The sequence below is a fragment of the Bubalus kerabau genome, chromosome 1, assembly GCF_029407905.1.
Source record: "Bubalus kerabau isolate K-KA32 ecotype Philippines breed swamp buffalo chromosome 1, PCC_UOA_SB_1v2, whole genome shotgun sequence".
Taxonomy (NCBI): Eukaryota; Metazoa; Chordata; class Mammalia; order Artiodactyla; family Bovidae; genus Bubalus; species Bubalus kerabau.
This window is the reverse complement of record NC_073624.1, coordinates 156,860,078-156,877,840: the sequence shown is the minus strand read 5'-3', so window position 1 is coordinate 156,877,840 and position 17,763 is coordinate 156,860,078. Positions and strand designations below refer to the sequence as shown.

Genomic DNA, 17,763 nt, shown 5'->3' with positions numbered 1-17,763 from the left:
CTCTGCCCTTGACAGATGATGATATTAGTGACAAAGCTGCAGTTAAGAACCCCCAGCTTCCCATTCGTAGCCTCACCTTCCTGCTGCTCTTCATTTATCCATAACCATTGAGTGTTTGTGGTGAAGATTTCTGGGGCCGCATCACGCGTCCAAACACGGCTAACTTACTGTGTTCCTTTTTCCTTCAGACTAAAGCAAACCTTGTAACACCAAGAAATGGAGAACCACTAATTGCTGCTATTCAGGATTTTCTGACAGGTGGGTTTTGTGGAATTTACTTGAAAAGAGACTTTGGAACACGAGGATTCTCTTTCATGTGTTCACGTGAGCACTTGAAAAGCTGTGTAATTCTGTTGTTTGTTTACTGAGTGTGATTGTGTTAATGAACCATACCCGAGATATTCTTTACTTTTCTAAATGCTGGGGACATGGCAACGGTTAAGACAAAGTCCCTTTCCCTGTGGAGCCTGGATTCTTGTTGGAAGAGAAAGCCAAGCAGCAGCTGTGTTTTACCTCACTCTTTTAGTGATAGTCTGTCTTTATTTTTAGAGTTAAAACCTTGTGATTTTTCTCACAATTTCATTCCTTTCCTTCGTTTTGTGTTCTTTCTTAACATCCCCAGGTGCCTATCTCCTCACTCTTAAGGACACTTTCTTTGACCGAGCCAAAACTTGTCAGATCATCGCGTCAATACTGGTGGGCAAGGATGAGAAAATTAAAGTCCGTCTCCCACCACCTACAATACTCAAGGTTTGCGCAGGAGCTGTGACTGTGTGTGCGGATGCACCGGTGGTCTGGGGTACCCCTGCCGGTGCCGAGTCGGCTTGTGGCCGCTCTGCCATCTTGCCTCATTGGCGTGAAGGGCAGGTGAGACCAGGCTCGGCCCGTTGACGCTCTGGCTTCTCTCCTCCTCCAGCCTGTCACCCTGTGGACGGGAAAGCAGATCTTCAGTGTCATCCTCAGACCCAGCGATGACAATCCAGTGAGGGCCAACCTCCGAACCAAGGGCAAGCAGTACTGCGGCAGAGGCGAGGACCTCTGTGTCAACGACTCCTGTGAGTGAAAGCGGCAGGTTGGGGCCAGCAGTTCCCTTCACTTTGCCCGTAAATCCCATGTTTCTCTAAGGCCTTAGGCAGGAAGTTTGTTCTTCAGGGAAATGCAGCTGGTGTTTCTCCAGAAGGTAGAGGTCATGTGGACACATGACCAACCCAGCGGTTAGAATGCTCTTCTCCACATGTTTTGTCTCAGGTGACTTGTTTCTGCCAATTAGTGCAAATTCTTTTCTTCTTTTTCTGTTGTTGGTTTGTGTGTATGTGTGTTTTGCTGTACAAGGGTCTCATTATTTAAGGCTTATAATTTATTATTTTATGTCCAAAAATGTGTTCATTGTTAAGATGACTAGAAGTATAAGTAAGTGGGTTTCCCAAGTGGCTCCGTGGTAAAGAATCTGCTTGCCAATTCAGGAGACACAGGAAACGGGTTGAATTTCTGGGTCAGAAAGATCTCCAGGAGGAAGAAATGGCAACCCACTCAGTATTCTAGCCTGGAAAATCCCGCCACCAGAGGAGCCTGGTGCACTATGGTTCACTGGGTCGCCAAGAGTTGAACACACAAGAGCAACGGAGCACACATCCATGGCTGTAAAGTATTACTGAAAGGCTCATTTTTTTTACCTGCCTCACCCGGTCAGTGGATGTTTTGATCACATGTGGATCGGGTGTAACAGTGCTGTGTTGTGCTAAGTCATTCAGTCGTGTCTGACTCTTTGCAACCCTGTGGACTGTAACCCACCAGGCTCCCCTGTCCATGGGATTCTCCTGGCAAGAATACTGGAGTGGGTTGCCATTTCCTTCTCCAAGGGTCTTCCTGACTCAGGGACCGAACCTGTGGCTCTAGTCTCCTGCATTGGCAGGCAAGCTCTTGACCACTAACGCCACCTGGGAAGCCCCAGGTGTAACAGTGAGAACATTTAAATATGAGTCCTCTGAGTCCCCTAGACTGATTCAGCCCAAGAGTGTGTTCCCCAGACCTATGCTATTCAGGCAGCATTTACTTTCTGGGTCCCAGGCTGCTAACAGGCAGTTCCCCAGCAGACTGCTTTGAGTAACACTGATTTAGAATGGCCTTTGCTAGCAAGGCTTTGTGACGAGAGGTGGATCTGCAGGCCTCTATAGTAACGACTGGACCGCAAAGACTCTGAAGGTCAAGGATTCTCTGCTGTCTCATGATGAAGAGCACTGATTTTTTTTCTCTCCCCGCCCACCCCGGTTTCATAAATGTACTCCCTCGACTTTAATGTATTTTGGCTTCTTGTTTTATATTGTGTTTTTGTTTCTAGATACAAATTTTATTTTGTCGTTTAGGCTTTGCACGATGGTGCCACTGCTGGTTTTCAATCTTAGTGAATAACGAAGCGCTCTATAAACAGCACTTTGTTGTACATGATTGAATTGGTGCTCAAAACATCCCCATGACACAAAGATGGCCAGAGCTTCATACTGCCATCCACAGATCACAGATAAAGACGATGAGAGTCAACTAATGCCTTTCAGAGTCAGGGCTATAGGGTAACGAGCTAGATCTTTCCTGCTTTTCAGAAGTTCCTAGATTTCTCCTTTTCCCCCCTCAAAAATAAATTTTTTAGAGAGCATTTCTATTTGCTCTGCTCTAACTTAAAAAACAAATTTTCTCAACTGCCTTAAATTCATTTTGGAATGAGACAGAGTAACAGGTAATCATTTGTGTGAGTCCATAGTCTTTTCCTTCCAGACGTCACAATCCAGAACAGCGAGCTGATGAGTGGCAGCATGGACAAAGGAACGCTGGGGTCAGGATCCAAGAACAACATTTTTTACATTTTGCTGCGAGACTGGGGGCAGAATGAAGCTGCCGACGCGATGTCACGGCTTGCCAGGCTGGCTCCTGTCTACTTGTGTGAGTGTCTTAGCATCCTTGTTTTATTGCTGTAGGTTATTGATGTTTTAGGGGGTTCTTTTCCTATTTCATCCCCCTTCCCCAAACACATACAAACACAAAGAAAAGGATACTTGTTCCAGGCTAAACCATCTATGCTTTTCTTAATGAAATATACTTGATGCTGACCAATTTGCAGATTTGAATTTGCTTTCCAGTTCTCTTTTCAAAAGCTACTGCTGCTGCTACTGTGTGTCCGACTCTGTGTGACCCCATAGACGGCAGCCCACCAGGCTCCCCCGTCCCTGGGATTCTCCAGGCAAGAACACTGGAGTGGGTTGCCATTTCCTTCTCCAAGGCATGAAAGTGAAAAGTGAAAGTGAAGTCGCTCAGTCGTGTCTGACTCTTAGCAACCCCATGGACTGCAGCCCACCAGGCCCTACATCCATGGGATTTTCCAGGCAAGAGTACTGGAGTGGGGTGCCATTGCCTTCTCCCTCAAAAGCTTCAGTAGCTCCCTAATGCCCATGACATACATGGGCTGTTACACAAAGGGCCTTCATGGGCTGCTTCTAAGGTGGGCTGTGCAAAACTGTCACCCTCTGGTTCTTCTACAGTTCAGCCCTCCCCGCTGACTCAGTGTTTCCCTACTGGCCTTGTGCACTAGGCCAGGAGATTTTCTTTGCATGCCCCCGAATATCTTTAGTCTACTCTTATACTTGACTCTGGCTGAGTGTAGAATTCTAGACTGAATGTTATTTTCCCTGAGAATTTTGAAGGTATTACTCTACTCTGTTCTTTTAGGGTTGCTGTAAAATGTATTTCCCTTCTTATTCCCAACTTTTTGCATTTGAATTGTCTTTTTTTTAATTGCAGTATCCAGTTTTTGGGTAATCCAGACCCAGTTATATACATATATGCATTCTTTTTTTTAAAATATTCTTTTCCATTGTGGTTTTTTACAGGATATCGGATATAACTCCCTGAGCTGTACTTTAGGACCTTGTTCATCCTGAATTGTCTTTTTATTCTGGAAGCTTTGAGAATCCTCTTTGTTTCTGGCATTCTGAAAGTTCACAGTGATGCAGCCTTGGGATGTTTATCATGCATGGTGCTGAGCGCTCTGCAAGCTCTCTCAATCTGCAACATGTGTCCTTCAGTTCTGGAAATTTTCTTGTACTTTTTCTGATCATAGTCTCTCTTTTACTTTCTCTGTTCTTGCTTTTTGGAATTTCTGTTAATTGTCTGGTAGAGTTCTTGGAGTGATGCTCTAATTTTCTCTTTTTCCCTGTTGTCCATTTATTTGTTTCTGGATTCAGTTTTCTTTTTAACAGTTTGTTTTTTTTTTTGTTTGTTTGTTTTTTTAATTTTTCAGTATCATAAATTTAATTTCCAGCCATTGTTCTTATTTGCCAGTAGTTCTTTTCTCTTGGTTTCCTTCTTGTCTTTCTTCTCTTTTTAAGACTTCCTATTCTTGATGCTCAAATACCTCTTGTATAGCACTCTATTTCCCATAGGGGGAAGGGCCTGAGGCCTCTTTTTTTATAGATAGACCTCAAACATTGCAGGTTTGGTTCTAGATACCATGATGAAGCATATATAACAATCAAGCAACTCATGAATGTTTTGGTTTCCCAGTGCATAAAAAACTTGTTTGTACTATAGTCTTATTAAGTGTGCAATAGTATTATGTGTTAACATGTTGTTGTTCAGTCGATAAGCTGTGTCTGACTCTTTATGACTCATGGACTGCAGCACGCCAGGCTTCCCTGTGTTTCCCAGAGTTTGCTCAGATTCTTGTCCATTGAATCGGTGATACTATCTAACCACCTTGTCCTCTGCCACCCTCTTCTTCTTTTGCCTTCAGTTTTTCCCAGCATCAGGGTCTTTTCCAATGAGTCAGCTCTTCATATCAGGTGGCCAAAGTATTGGAGCTTCAGCTTTAGTATCAATCCTTCCAGTGAATGTTCAGGATTGATTTCCTTTCAGATTGACTGGTTTGATCTCCTTGCAGTCTGCCAGACTCTAAAGAGTCTTCTCCAACACCAGTTCAAAGGCATCAGTTCTTCAGTGCTCAGCCTTCTTTATGATCCAACATTCACATCCATACATGACTACTGGAAAAACCATAGTTTTGATTATACAGACATTTGTCAGCAAAGTGATGTCTTTGCTTTTTAATATGTTGACTTTATTGCTGAAAAATGCGGATCATTTGAGCCTTCAGTGAGCCATAATAACAACAGCCCAGAGCATCATGAAAATATAATAATGAAAGCGTCTAAAATATTGTGAGAATTACTGAAATTCAACATAAAGACACAAAGTGAGCAAATACCATTGGAAAAATTGTGCTTTTAGAGTTGTTCAAGTACAAGGTTGCCACAAACCTTCTATTTTTAAAGAAACACACTATCTAGGAAGCACAGTAAAAAAAGGTGTACCTGTACAAACTTTCCATCTGGGTTTCCCTATTTGCAGTTCATACATTACCTCCAACAGAACGTGAGGATTTGTTTCTGAGGCTTTCAGACTCAGTGGCCCTCCACTCCACAGCCACTTTTCAGCATCCCCTTCCCCACCCTGTTAATCCAGTTGCCCCTCACCTGCCCACTTGTTACAGGTGTTAGGGTTAGGATTATTGATGGTATATAGTTCCATCGAAGGTGGAGTTCACATTTGCTTCTTAGCCTCTATTTTGGAATGATTTCTGAAAAAGAGAATTGGAACAGAGAGGTGTCTGGGATGCTGAGCGCCAGCCATCCGGTAGCCCACTTTCTACAACTGGCTCTCTCAGTCTCTCTTTCCTGTTCAGTGGCTGCCTGCTTTATGATACAGTTGGGACATCCCTGTGCTCCATACCAGGTTGTGAGCTGAGAGGGGTTAGTGAGTCTTAGTCATCTTTGTGTAACAACCTAGGGACCGGTACAGTAAGTGTTTGTTTAACTGGCTTGCAGCAAGTTCTCTGACGGTATAAACTTGTTTCTGCATAACAGGTTGACTAACATCAACGGTTCTCTCTTCCGACTCTCCCTGCCAACCCTTCTGCAGCTAACCGTGGATTCTCAATCGGGATTGGTGACGTCACACCTGGCCAAGGGCTGCTGAAGGCCAAGTATGAGTTGCTGAATGCTGGCTACAAAAAATGCGATGAGTACATCGAAGCCCTGAACACAGGCAAGCTGCAGCAGCAGCCCGGCTGCACCGCCGAGGAGACTCTGGAGGTGAGTCTGGCTCTGGGTCAGGTTAGCAGCCAGTGGCATTGTAGGCCCTGAAGAGAAGCGACAGAGGTGAGCGGAGAGGAAAGGCTGTGGCTCCAGCCCGTCTCTGAGCTGTGCAGCTCGTGTGTGTTCTAGTGATGGGAGGGCCTCCATCACATCTGTTCCATCGCTTCCAGCTTTCGTGTTCCAGGTGGTGAACAGCTATCTGTTCATTTGGCCACATGGGGCTGCTCTTGTTCCATCGTCACACTTGGGCCCCTTCTGTCCCTAGTACTTCAGTGCTTTTGCCCTATTACCAGCATCCTGTGACCAGACTGACACCACAGCTTTGAAAGGATGGTCTTTGAAAGAGACGTGGTTAAGTCATGTTTGAGAGTCACAGTCCAGTCTGTTGCACGTTCCAGTCATGTTCCAGTCTGGAGCTAAGTTAGCTGAGAACTGGACCTGCAGGTGTCAGAGTCAGAATGGCCTGAGACTCCTGCGTGTTCTCTGAAGCAGCCTGCCTTTGCAGTCTGACTGCACCAGGGCCCTGTCTGACTCTCTTCTGCCTCCCAGTAGCCTGGCGCTCAGGGCTTTAACTCAACTAAGTAGGGAAGAAAGGATTTTTGAACAATAAAAAAAATTTTTTTTAATTTTATCTGTACATCTTTTGGTTGCGCTGGGTCTTGCTTGTTGCGTGTGGGCTTTCTCTGGTTGCGGTGAGCAAGGGCCGCTCTTCACTGTGGTGCAGTGGCTTCTCGTTGCGGTGGCGTCTCTTGTTGCAGAGCACAGGCTCCAGGGCATGCAGGCCTCAGGGATTGCAGCACGCGGGCTCGGTAGTTGCTCTCCTGGGCTCAAGAGCGCAGGCTCAGTGGCGCTGGCACACGGGCTTAGTTGCTCCGAGGCATGTGGGATCTTCCCAGACCAGGGATCAAACCCGTGTCTTTCTGCATTGGCAGGCAGATTCTTTGCCACCGAGCCACCAGGAAAACCCCAGTAAGAAATTTTCTGATGAACTTTTTAAAGCAAAAAGAAAGCAGAGTTGTATGAGGTGTTCACAGTTAGCTCTTTCTTAATGTAAGTCTTAAAGAAAAACAGAAAGAGAGAGAAATGGGGTGTTTCTCACCTAGGAGGTTACTTGAGGCCTCAGCTGCACTCCTCTTTAGTGAAAGCATGATTCCCAGCTAATTGAGCTTCATAGGTTGTGGGTTGAGGGATGGCAGTCTAGGTGAGCTCATGGACTAGAGTATTGCTATTGAGTTGCCTAATCACATGCCCAGTTGGTGGGAATTCAATTGTGTGCTTGGCAGAGACAAAAAATTTTAGAAACAGTACACGCTACTCTTTTAGTACGTATAACATAATGTCATATAAAGTGCAAAATGTTATACGTGTGTATACACAGTATACACAAGCATGTGTATATACACTAATGTATATAATATACATACAGAGACACCGCTATGTAGGGTATATACACAAAGCTGCATATATTCTACCTCATTGGCCATTTAAATATTTTTCCGAGGTTTTATTACTAACCATTTTTTCCTTACACACTGATTATGAAACCCGTGGGACTTACCGGGAGGCACTAGTGGTAAAGAATCTGCCTGCCAATGCAGGGGACATAAGTGACGTGAGTTCTATCCCTGGGTCAGCAAGATCCCCTGGAGAAAGGCATGGCAACCCCCTCTAGTTTTCTTGCCTGGAGAATCCCATGGCCAGAGGAACCTGGCAGGCTACAGTCCATAGGGCCTCTAAGAGTAGGACACAACTGAAGTGACTTGCTGCTGCTGCTGCTAAGTCGCTTCAGTCATGTCCGACTCTGTGCGATCCCATAGACGGCAGCCCACCAGGCTCCCCCGTCCCTGGGATTCTCCAGGCAAGAACACTGCAGTGGGTTGCCATTTCCTTCTCCAGTGCATGAAAGTGGAATGTGAAGTCGCTCAGTCATGTCCGACTCTTAGCGACCCCATGGACTGCAGCCCACCAGGCTCCTCCATCCATGGGATTTTCCAGGCAAGAGTACTGGAGTGGGGTGCCATTGCCTTCTCTGGAAGTGACTTAGCACGTGAAAAATGTCATTCTGCAGAGATAGGACATCTTGGTCTTCTAAGGTCTGAAACCTTTTATCTGCTGGAAATCTGACATCTCGCTCGAATTCTTCACATTCTCTTAAATGTCACGTTGAGCATTGGTAATCACATAGGCACCATGCATCTCTGTCCCGCCAGGCTTTGATCCTGAAGGAGCTGTCCGTGATCCGTGACCACGCAGGTAGCGCCTGCCTCCGGGAGCTGGATAAGAGCAACAGCCCCCTCACCATGGCTCTGTGTGGCTCCAAAGGTGAGCACCTCCTCTGGCCGCTGCTCTCACTGCCTTCCATGCAGGCTGGCTGGTTGTGCTCTGGAAGATGTGCATCAGAACTGCAGGCCTAGAATTCCCTGGTTGTGCGTCCAGTGGTTAGGACTCAGTGCTTTCACTGCCCAGGCCCAGGTTCAATCCCTGGTCAGGGAACTAAGATCCCACAAGCTACGCGGCAGCCCCCCTCCACCACCCTCAAAAAAAAAAGAGCTTCAGGCCTTTTGTTTATAAGGGTGTGAAAGTGAAAGAAAGTGAAGTTGTTCAGTTGTGTCCAATTCTTTGTGACCCCATGGACTGTAGCCTACCACGCTCCTCTGTCCATGGGATTTTCCAGGCAAGGGTACTGGAGTGGGTTGCCATTTCCTTCTCCAGGGGATCTTCCTGACTCAGGGATTGAACCTGGGTCTCCTATATTGCAGGTAGATGCTTTACCATCTGAGCCACTATATCTTTTCAAATAATGCTTAGAGAAGGAGACGGTGATTTGCATTTTTAGAATGTCTAACTCCTTTGGAGAAACTTGTTTATCATGTGTGTGGATTTCTGAGTTTGAGGGTGCTTTGGGTAAACTTGGTCTTATTTTTTTGAAGAAAGAAAGAAGAGCCAGAGATTTTTAAAACAATATGTTTGATGATAATTAAATACCCTTAAATTTTATAGCTAGCCAGGACCTGAAAGTGTTAGGTTTCATGATACTGCACTCAAATTCAGAACCCTGAGCTTTGCAAACTTCCTGTTTTCACAAATTTCTGACAGAATAAAGTCCAGTCTCTTTAGCCTTGCTGTGCTTCACCCCATAGTCTCCTCCCTGCTCCTGGTGCATACCCCACACTCCTGTCCTGTGTCTCTGCTTCCCACTCTCTGACCCATTTTGGAACTCCTCCCGCACGTCCTCTATGTGGAAGTCATAATTTTCTCCAAGAGTCCAGCTGGTTGACCATGCCTTCTCGAATACTACTCTGGAAGTCTCTCCTCCAGCCCCAGAGTGCTCATTAGCCCCTGAGCTCTAGCCCTGCCTGGCCTTCCTTGTGTTACTGACAGCTCTATCCCTGCTGTTCTGGTTCTGTCCTTCACTGAATGAACTAGAGTATGAACTTGTTGAGGATGGGGGCTGTGCCGTGTTGTATTCCTGTTTTATCAACAGATCTGCTTATACTTCAGTTACTGTGATTTTGGTAAATGCATGTTCCATTTCTGACCTGCTTCCCCAGGTTCCTTCATTAACATATCACAGATGATTGCCTGTGTAGGACAGCAAGCTATCAGTGGCTCTCGAGTGCCAGATGGCTTTGAAAACAGGTCCCTGCCTCACTTTGAAAAACACTCAAAGGTAAGCAAGAGTGGATCAAATACAACTTTGAAGGACAACCTTCAGCAGCACGAAAGAATGACCGAAGCTCTGGGGCTGCCAATTAGGCGACTCCTGAAGCTGGTATAGAGGGTGGGGACCACTCAGGGTTATTCCCTCTGCAGCCCAAACTTGATTGAGTCCTGTAGAAGGAGCCTCATGAAACTCGGAGCTGTAAAACTTGGACTAGTGCCCTTTTGTATATTTTCTCTTCTAAGGAGGAGGATGTCAGTTTCCCATTGAACTTTATCTTAAGTAATCTGACTGTGTTGTTTCCATTTGTGTGCATTCAATCTGTATGCTTATTTTAGGGAACACTTACATAAAAGTAGAAAGTTTTTAAACAGTGAACATGTGAACCACAGTGAAACGACCAGGAAATCCCAGGTTCTCTCTGGAATCCCTACACTGCGTGTAAACGGCTTCTGAGCTCCGCGGGGCCTTGTGGTCTGGGCGCCACTGTGAGCAGAGTGAGACAGACAGGCCTGTGCTGGGGTTTTCTGAGCTTCTGGGGTAGATAGCCATTAATGAACAGTTGACGAACTTAGAGCTGATTTGATCACTTAGTAATTCTGGATGAGTCACCTGTTATTCACACTAAAACACAGATGGCCCAGCTGCTCCTGGCCTGAGGAGTTGTAGGACTTATGGCCAGCCCCTCCTGGGGAGAGGGGACTGCTGTACTGAAATTGACAGACACTGTCCGTATCCGGCGGCCCCAGGAACAACTTGGGCTCTCTGTCCAAGATCAGAATTTACTAGAGGTCAGGCAGCCAGCAAGTCACTGGAGTGGTACTTGACTGTGCTTATATGGCTCAGAGTCAAAGCCTGACCAATTTAGAAGAGATGCCAAGGACATCTAGTTCCAGACTTTGGGGAAGATGGTACTTGCCTAGAAGTGCTTTTGAGTATGCCAGCTGCCCCTTAAGTGAAATGGGGCAAAAGAATTTTAGTCTTTTCGTCTGAGTTGTCCTCCAAGGAACACCAACCTGTCCAGATCAAAGGCCACTGGGCATTTCATAGGGCGTTTTTTATATGTGGGTTTTTTTGGTTTTTTACAGTTTTTTTTTTCTTTATCTTAATATTCACCCAATTAAAGTGTAGAGTTCAGCAGCTTAGTGTGTTCACAGAGTTGTGTGATCGTCATCATAATCTAAATTTTAGGATATTTCCAACAGCCCAAAAATGAATCCCCATAAACTGTAGCAGCACACAGCTATATTTTGGAAGTGGACAGGTCCAGCCTGCCGGCAGGTATCTTGAGAATAGTCATTTCCTGGGAGTAGGCCAGGGTGCCCTCTAAACTGAGATCCGTGACTGCCTGCCTGCTCTAGGAGTAGCAGCCCAAGCTTCGGTGTCCCTGTCCTGAGCCACCTGGCTGCCACTGGCACGAGCTCCAGCCCTGGCTGGGAACTCACTCTCGTTTTCTCTGGTAAGGATGATTTGAACTAAATTATTTCTTTAGGAAAGGGCATAAAACATGGGAATGCATTGGCCCGGTATTTATAGTCTAAAGGTGAGGTATTTTCTGATTTGAATGGGTCTTGGAATTGGGGACCTTAAACTTTTATTTGTTAGATTTTTCTTTTTTTTTTTTTCCTACCTCTCTCTAGCTCCCAGCTGCCAAAGGCTTTGTGGCTAATAGCTTTTATTCTGGTTTGACACCAACCGAGTTTTTCTTCCACACGATGGCTGGCCGGGAAGGTCTGGTCGACACAGCCGTGAAGACAGCTGAAACAGGATATATGCAGGTAACCTGAAGAAACCTAGGCCATTAGCAGTGAAGCCGGACAGGTCTGTGGATCTTGACTGCTGAGTGTTTGCTTCTTTTCTACCTGACTTCTGATGTATTAAGTCTTGGCATTTAAGAGGAAAAACTGAGAGATGTAGATGCCCTAAAAATAAACAACACAAAAAAGTAAGATGTTCAAAAAAAAAAGTTCAAAATCAGTGTCTCCTTCGAATGGTGCAGACCAGGCTGGAACCACATGTACCAAAGCCCTGCTGGAGGAGAACATGGACCAGAAATCCCCCGGCACGTCATCTCACTGAGCCACTACTTGCTAATACACGGAGATAGGGTGACAACACCCACCTCCTGATTACACACTGAGAGGGCTGTGCTCACTGCAGCGGTTTATGTAATCTATCGTAAATGTCACTCTAAGGGACTCAGAGAACCTGTTCCACGGCCCACGGGAGGGCTTGGGCACTTGGAGGGCGGACTCGTCCTCCATTGTGTGTGTAGTTGCAGGAGAGCAGTCTTCGGGGACAGGGCTGAGCTAGGCTTGGGCACGTGGAGGGTGGACTCGTTCTCCGCTGTGTGTGTAGTTGCAGGAGAGCAGTCTTTGGGGACAGGGCTGAGCTACGTGCTTTTTATGCCTGTGTTTCTGAGACTGCCACAGGGGTACATCCTAGACAGCAGAGGGGTGAGAACACATCCTACTTTGTGCTTCCATAAGACCACAAGCGAAGGATCTCTCCCCGTCTCTACCTTGTACTCCATAATCTGCATTTTGTTTTTTGTCTTGTGTTTGGTTTTGGTTTTGGTTTTGGTTTGGTTTTTTGATGATTTTATCTGCTTACAAATACATGCTGAGGTTAACACTCCAAGTTGCTAGGCCATGAACTGCTGTGGTTTTGTGTCCCTTTTCTCCCCACCATGGACTGAGAAGCACAGCCCTTGGCAAGCAGGGGAACCAGGCCTGATAACCAGAGATGAGCAATGAGTGAATGAGTAAGCCAGGATACACAAGGTTGATGAGAGCAAAATGGACTCGAGTCAGTACCCACCAATTTCCATAACCTCTCGTCTGTCCCCTGTGTGGCATAACTGATAGTGCTTCCCTTTTAATGATCTTTTAATGGGAAATCACCCTTTAGCTTCAGAGTGTGCTTTTGTCAGAAACCTAACAGACTGTGAAATGTAACACTCTTGCCTGAATGTCTATTGACTTTATTTTTTGTCCTTTACCTTTCTGAAGTCGAGAGTGTGACTTTCCCAGAGTGGCTTGTTAACCTGGAACAAATTACTTCTGGCATGAGGGATTTTTGTTGTGAAGTTGCCTGGAGGAAGATATCTTTCCCTTTAACTCATTGAACCCCTTCACCCCGCTGGCTGGAGGGTTCTGCTGGTGGAAGGTTCTCCCTAAGCAGGTTTGAGAAATGGCTGCTGCCTGCTGCTTCAAACAACCTTAGTCCTGTTCTCTCTTCTTACCCATCGGTCCCAGAAGAGGGCCTGCACCGGATCCTCTGTAATTCATATTGAAGTCCACAGGGGTCCCGGATTAAGTTGTGTTTAGAAATGCAAAGCAATTGCATTAGTTTAAACCTTAGAGAGACAGAGAGGGAAGGCAAAGCAGCCTAGGAAAACAGCGTTTGCAGAGTCCTTCGGGGGTGATGGGGTTTAAATTGCTTGTGTTCTAAAACACACTGGAGCGTGGAGCATATTCTAAATCCCATTGTACAGGCTAGTGAGGCACTTGTGGGGCCATTCCTGAGGTCAGGGACTCTTTTTAAGGGATTTCTAATAAAACGTTTTTATGTGATTAAAAGCACTGGTAGCCTTGAAACTCACTTGCAAATATCAACCTTCGTACATGTGACTAGTGCTCTCAAAGCACCTGAACTTTTATCTCCTCTCCTTCTCTCCCTTCAGAGAAGGCTCGTCAAGTCCCTGGAAGATCTTTGTTCACAGTATGACCTGACAGTCCGCAGCTCTACGGGTGATATCATCCAGTTCATTTACGGGGGAGACGGCTTAGATCCTGCAGCCATGGAGGGAAAAGATGAGCCCTTAGAGTTTAAAAGGGTTCTGGACAACATCAAAGTAAGATTAAGCATTATATCTGTGAGCGTTTTCAAGGACATTTCCTTAGAATGGATGTGCCTTTGGCATAGCACACAGTCAGCGCTGTCATATCTACCCAAGCACTGCGATAGTGTTTGTCTTTTGTATTCACTTTGCATAATTTTCCCCAGGTATTAAGGAAAGAGAGTTTCTCAATTTCAAAGTCTAGTTGTTGGTAGTAAACCAGTGCCAGTGGAAGAGGGCTTTGTCTTCTTGTCAGTGTCTAGGAAAGTGCGATAGAGGCCATGTGAAAGTCATGGGTGTGGAGAAGCAGGCCTGTTTCACATAGTTTTAACGGAATATAAAGCAAGCTTTTTGAGAGGTAGCTGGACAGTGTTGATCTGAATTTAAATCTGGTTGCCCTTGAGCGATACTTAAATCTCACTTATAGGAATTTGCCCTGCAGAAATGATCTAAATGTGCCAAGAATGTTCTCCCAGCATTGTTTATAGCAGATACAGGCCATCTGTGGAGGACAGGTCAAACATGGAATGGTCTGTCCACGTTAGGGTGCAGTGTAACCATTAAAACTTTGAGGGAAAACCCATGAGCGTGGGGGTGGGCAAGTATTTTCACACTTGAATTATTTTTTTTATAACAGCAGTTTATGGTTTTAGTGCAAATCTGGGGCAGGGGGAAGTTGGGAAGGAATGACAATACCCACTGAATAGCCCAGAAGCTGTTATGTAAGGTGGAGTATCAGTTTATGCTGTTTTCACCTTTGTATTAAAGGTAGAGTCTACAACGCGTTTTGAAAGACAAAAACATCACAAGTTGCTGAAAGCTCACTCGGGGGAGGTTGTTTTGTCTCTTATAAAGTCCTTCACTGAATACTGTCCCCTGCCCGCCTCCAAATCACACTGTTTTCTTTCGATACTTGAGGCAGTCTTCCCTTGCCGGAGCGAGCCTGCTCTGAGTAAGAACGAGCTGCTCCTGAGCGCCGAGTCCATCATGAAGAAGAACGAGTTTCTCTGCTGCCAGGACAGCTTCCTGCAGGTGAGCTTTGCGGGGGCTGTGCACCCGGCTTGGCCGTCACCAAGGAATCATTCTCCAGGTGCCGACAGTGAAGTGTATAAGCTGGGGGTGTTTACGTAAGAGTGTTTCTTGTTAGAAGATTTAAGAGCGGCACAGGCAGGAGAATCTCAGCAGTCTGCATAAAGAATTAATCTCATGTCTTTTTTAGTTTGTCTTTTGCACAAGTGTTTCTCTGGTAGAAGACAAGTGCTCTAGTTATGAGAACTGATTTTTTTTTTAAACCCTGTCCCTATCACCCCCTGCCACCCAGTCTCTCATCCTGTAGGCCAACTCCTCCCTCCGTGGTTTTGAAACCCAGTAATTTGTAATAGAGCATTGTTTTAATGCCATTTATTGTGTTTTATACAATAAATGACGCAGTAGTGTTCGTTTAATACCATCATTATTTTAAATTGCTTTTTTTCTTGCCACAATATGGGTTAGAAATGTACAGTCATCCTTCCTTTTTCTTCCAGGGACCTGTTACCTTGACATCCTCTTGGTTTTTAGTTTGTTTTTATTTCACAGGCCCCCTCCTTTCTGTTGATAATCATGTTTATGATCAAAAGCAAAGGAATACAGGAATACATGGTTCCCTGTGTATACTGATTGTGATTCAAATATAACACAAAATATATCCCTTGAAGTATATAAAAAATGAAAACAGTAAGACACTTACATAAGGATATTTTAGTTAAAAGCTCTTCACTCTTTGACATGGTAAGATACAAAAGGTGAAAAAGAGACTCTTCTGGATTTTAATACATTTAAAATTAAGATCCTGGCTAAGCTGAGTGCCTTTGTTTTGTTTTTGTTGCTTCACAATTTTTTTTTTTTTTAAGTAACAAATGAGAGGTGTGATTTGGTTTTTCTCCATGACTGTATTCACTTATTTGTGTTTCTGTTTCTCCTCGAAGACCTTAACTGAGACAGGCTATGAGAAATACAATGAGGTAACGTGCTTCCGTGCTGTGGCTGCCGAGCAGGGGGCGTAGCTGTGCTGCACCCAGCGGTCTGCCAGCCCCAGGCTCTGCAGGGCGCTGTCCCAGTCCGGCCGGCAGGGCTTCCCCTTCATCACTTGGCCCAGGCCCTTTCTTGTCTTACGGTTTGACAGTGGTCCCCTGACCAGCAGCACTTGTGGGTTCAGTGAGCACTTGTTCATCCGTCCCATCCCCATCTGTCACACGCCCCACAGATCCAGGGCCGCGGAGGTGGCGGAACGCGTGCTCACCCTCCAGTCACTCAGTCTGAGCTCAGGTTTGCCGAGGGATTCCAAAATTCGCCAACCAGAACAGATTCACCTGAGCCGAGAAAATGTTGTCTGGCTGTGGTGTCAGAGCTGGGGAGGCAGAGAGAACTCCCGGGTGGCGCGGAGCCCTAGCCCTGCCAGAAGCCGACAGCCAGGCCCACACACACGCTGCGGGCTGAGTGTGAGCGTTAGCTGCTGGGCAGCCGTGTGATTAACAGCCTGCCAGTTGCCGTGTTCTGAGTTCCCTTGGTATGCATGGGTTGATCCTGCTGAGCTCTTAGTAGCTTGTCTCAGTTTCCCCTTCCAAAAAGGGAGCTTTTTTCCTTTTAACCTAACTTTCAGAATATCTGCCATAACTCTTGGGTGAGGGAACTCATTCCTTTTAGCAAAGCCGCTGCCAGAAGCATGTCCACGTGGGTGGCAGCTTGAAAGCTGTCCTTTGCAGCACCCGAACTGGGGGATGGTGTGAGGTGTGTGCTCTTGACTGCTCGTATGTACGGACTTCCTCGACAGATGAAAACCCCCTGGATCAGCTTGGCCTTGGGTTCTGGCCCCAGTTTCCCTGTGCCAACAAATGGGGCAGCCTTGAACACCTAGCAGGCAAATGGCAACATCTGGGTCAGAAGGGCTTTCAGAGGCTCGCCCTAAAGGACACGACCACAGCTAGATAAGTAGGCTCAGGGAGGAAGTCACCCATTGAAGGAAGCTCTTAATACTGAATGATACAGAGGAGACACTAGGTGGCCGCGGGTTTTATCGCTGATGAGGATTCCACTGGAAGGCAGAGCCTCCCCAAGGGAGATTGTCCCACCACCGTCTCCAGCTCTGAGTTCTACCTCTGATTTGTAACAACTAACTGTATCTGAAAAATGTGGCCTCAAACCTGTAATCAACAAGTAAGCCTGTAGAGTCTCTCTTTAAAAAGAGTCTCTTGAGAATTTTCAAGTTCTTTTAAATTAGTTTAAGTTCTTTCTTAAACAAAAGTCTTTCTGCACAGAATGATGGCTGAGTGGCATAGTAACCTTCCACTCTTTGTCAGTGAGGGGAGTTGACCAACAAGTAGAGTCATGGGAAGCCTGTGTTCATGAACAGGGGACAGCCCAGGTGTGATGGAGTCCACCCTTATAGCCCCTCAATCACCTGAGCTCTTGGGAGCCATTCTGAAGTGTCCAGTGGGCTGAGACAACTTTGCAGAAAACCCCTCCCCTGAGTGTAGACTGGGCAGAAACATTTGACTTTGTAGAGGGGCCTGTTCCCTTAGCCAAGCCCTGACCTTAGTCAGCCCAAATGGCCTCTGCTCTAGAGTGATGGAGCCAGAGTCCTGCCGCCCCACAGGGAGAGCGTACCACGCTAGACAGCAAGTGACTAAGAAGAGTTTGTGGTCACAGACCCTGTGGACCCCAGAAGTTTTAGTTTTTTGCTTTCAGTAAAGATAGTAACTAGAAATTGCTCAGTAGTCTATGGGAGGCTAGAGAGATTTATTTTTGCAATGTTAGAACAATACTCGGCTAGTTAAGTCTCAAGCTTTCTGTAAGTGCCTTATAGAATTTTATTTTTGCAAAAGTGGGCTTCTGGTCCAGTCTGCCCTTTGAAACATTTCTTTCAGACGAAACTTGAGATATTTTCAGCTGTGATATAGATTGAGTAGACACTGGGCAGGCGTGCTGGTCTTCTGCTACAGTTATCCTCAACTGAGAAACAAGACCTAGTGAGGCTTTGCAGCCATCAAAACAGTTGTCCACCCTCGGGCCTGCCTGGGGATTTGTCCAGATGTGTGGATCTGCCCTCAGCCAGCCGCACAAAGCAGCTGGATGCCTGCACT

General features: G+C 46.0%; 1 protein-coding gene and 1 long non-coding RNA gene across 3 annotated transcripts in view; one reads left to right on the top strand and one right to left on the bottom strand.

The window, feature by feature from the left end:
• LOC129621194 (uncharacterized) overlaps positions 1 to 17,763 on the bottom strand; it is a 58,691-nt gene that overhangs the window by 2,055 nt on the left and 38,873 nt on the right. The window lies entirely within an intron of this gene.
• Positions 1 to 17,763, top strand: part of POLR3A (RNA polymerase III subunit A) — a 46,654-nt gene that overhangs the window by 19,002 nt on the left and 9,889 nt on the right. Inside the window, exons 12-22 of one of the 2 annotated variants that reach the window (XM_055537321.1) lie at positions 189 to 258; positions 623 to 750; positions 917 to 1,055; positions 2,770 to 2,934; positions 5,965 to 6,137; positions 8,351 to 8,462; positions 9,692 to 9,810; positions 11,442 to 11,579; positions 13,487 to 13,657; positions 14,561 to 14,674; positions 15,610 to 15,645. In XM_055537321.1, coding sequence (XP_055393296.1) covers positions 189 to 258; positions 623 to 750; positions 917 to 1,055; positions 2,770 to 2,934; positions 5,965 to 6,137; positions 8,351 to 8,462; positions 9,692 to 9,810; positions 11,442 to 11,579; positions 13,487 to 13,657; positions 14,561 to 14,674; positions 15,610 to 15,645 — 1,365 coding nt within the window. The remainder of the gene's footprint in view (positions 1 to 188; positions 259 to 622; positions 751 to 916; positions 1,056 to 2,769; positions 2,935 to 5,964; positions 6,138 to 8,350; positions 8,463 to 9,691; positions 9,811 to 11,441; positions 11,580 to 13,486; positions 13,658 to 14,560; positions 14,675 to 15,609; positions 15,646 to 17,763) is intronic. The other variant, XM_055537322.1, reaches the window with a different exon arrangement.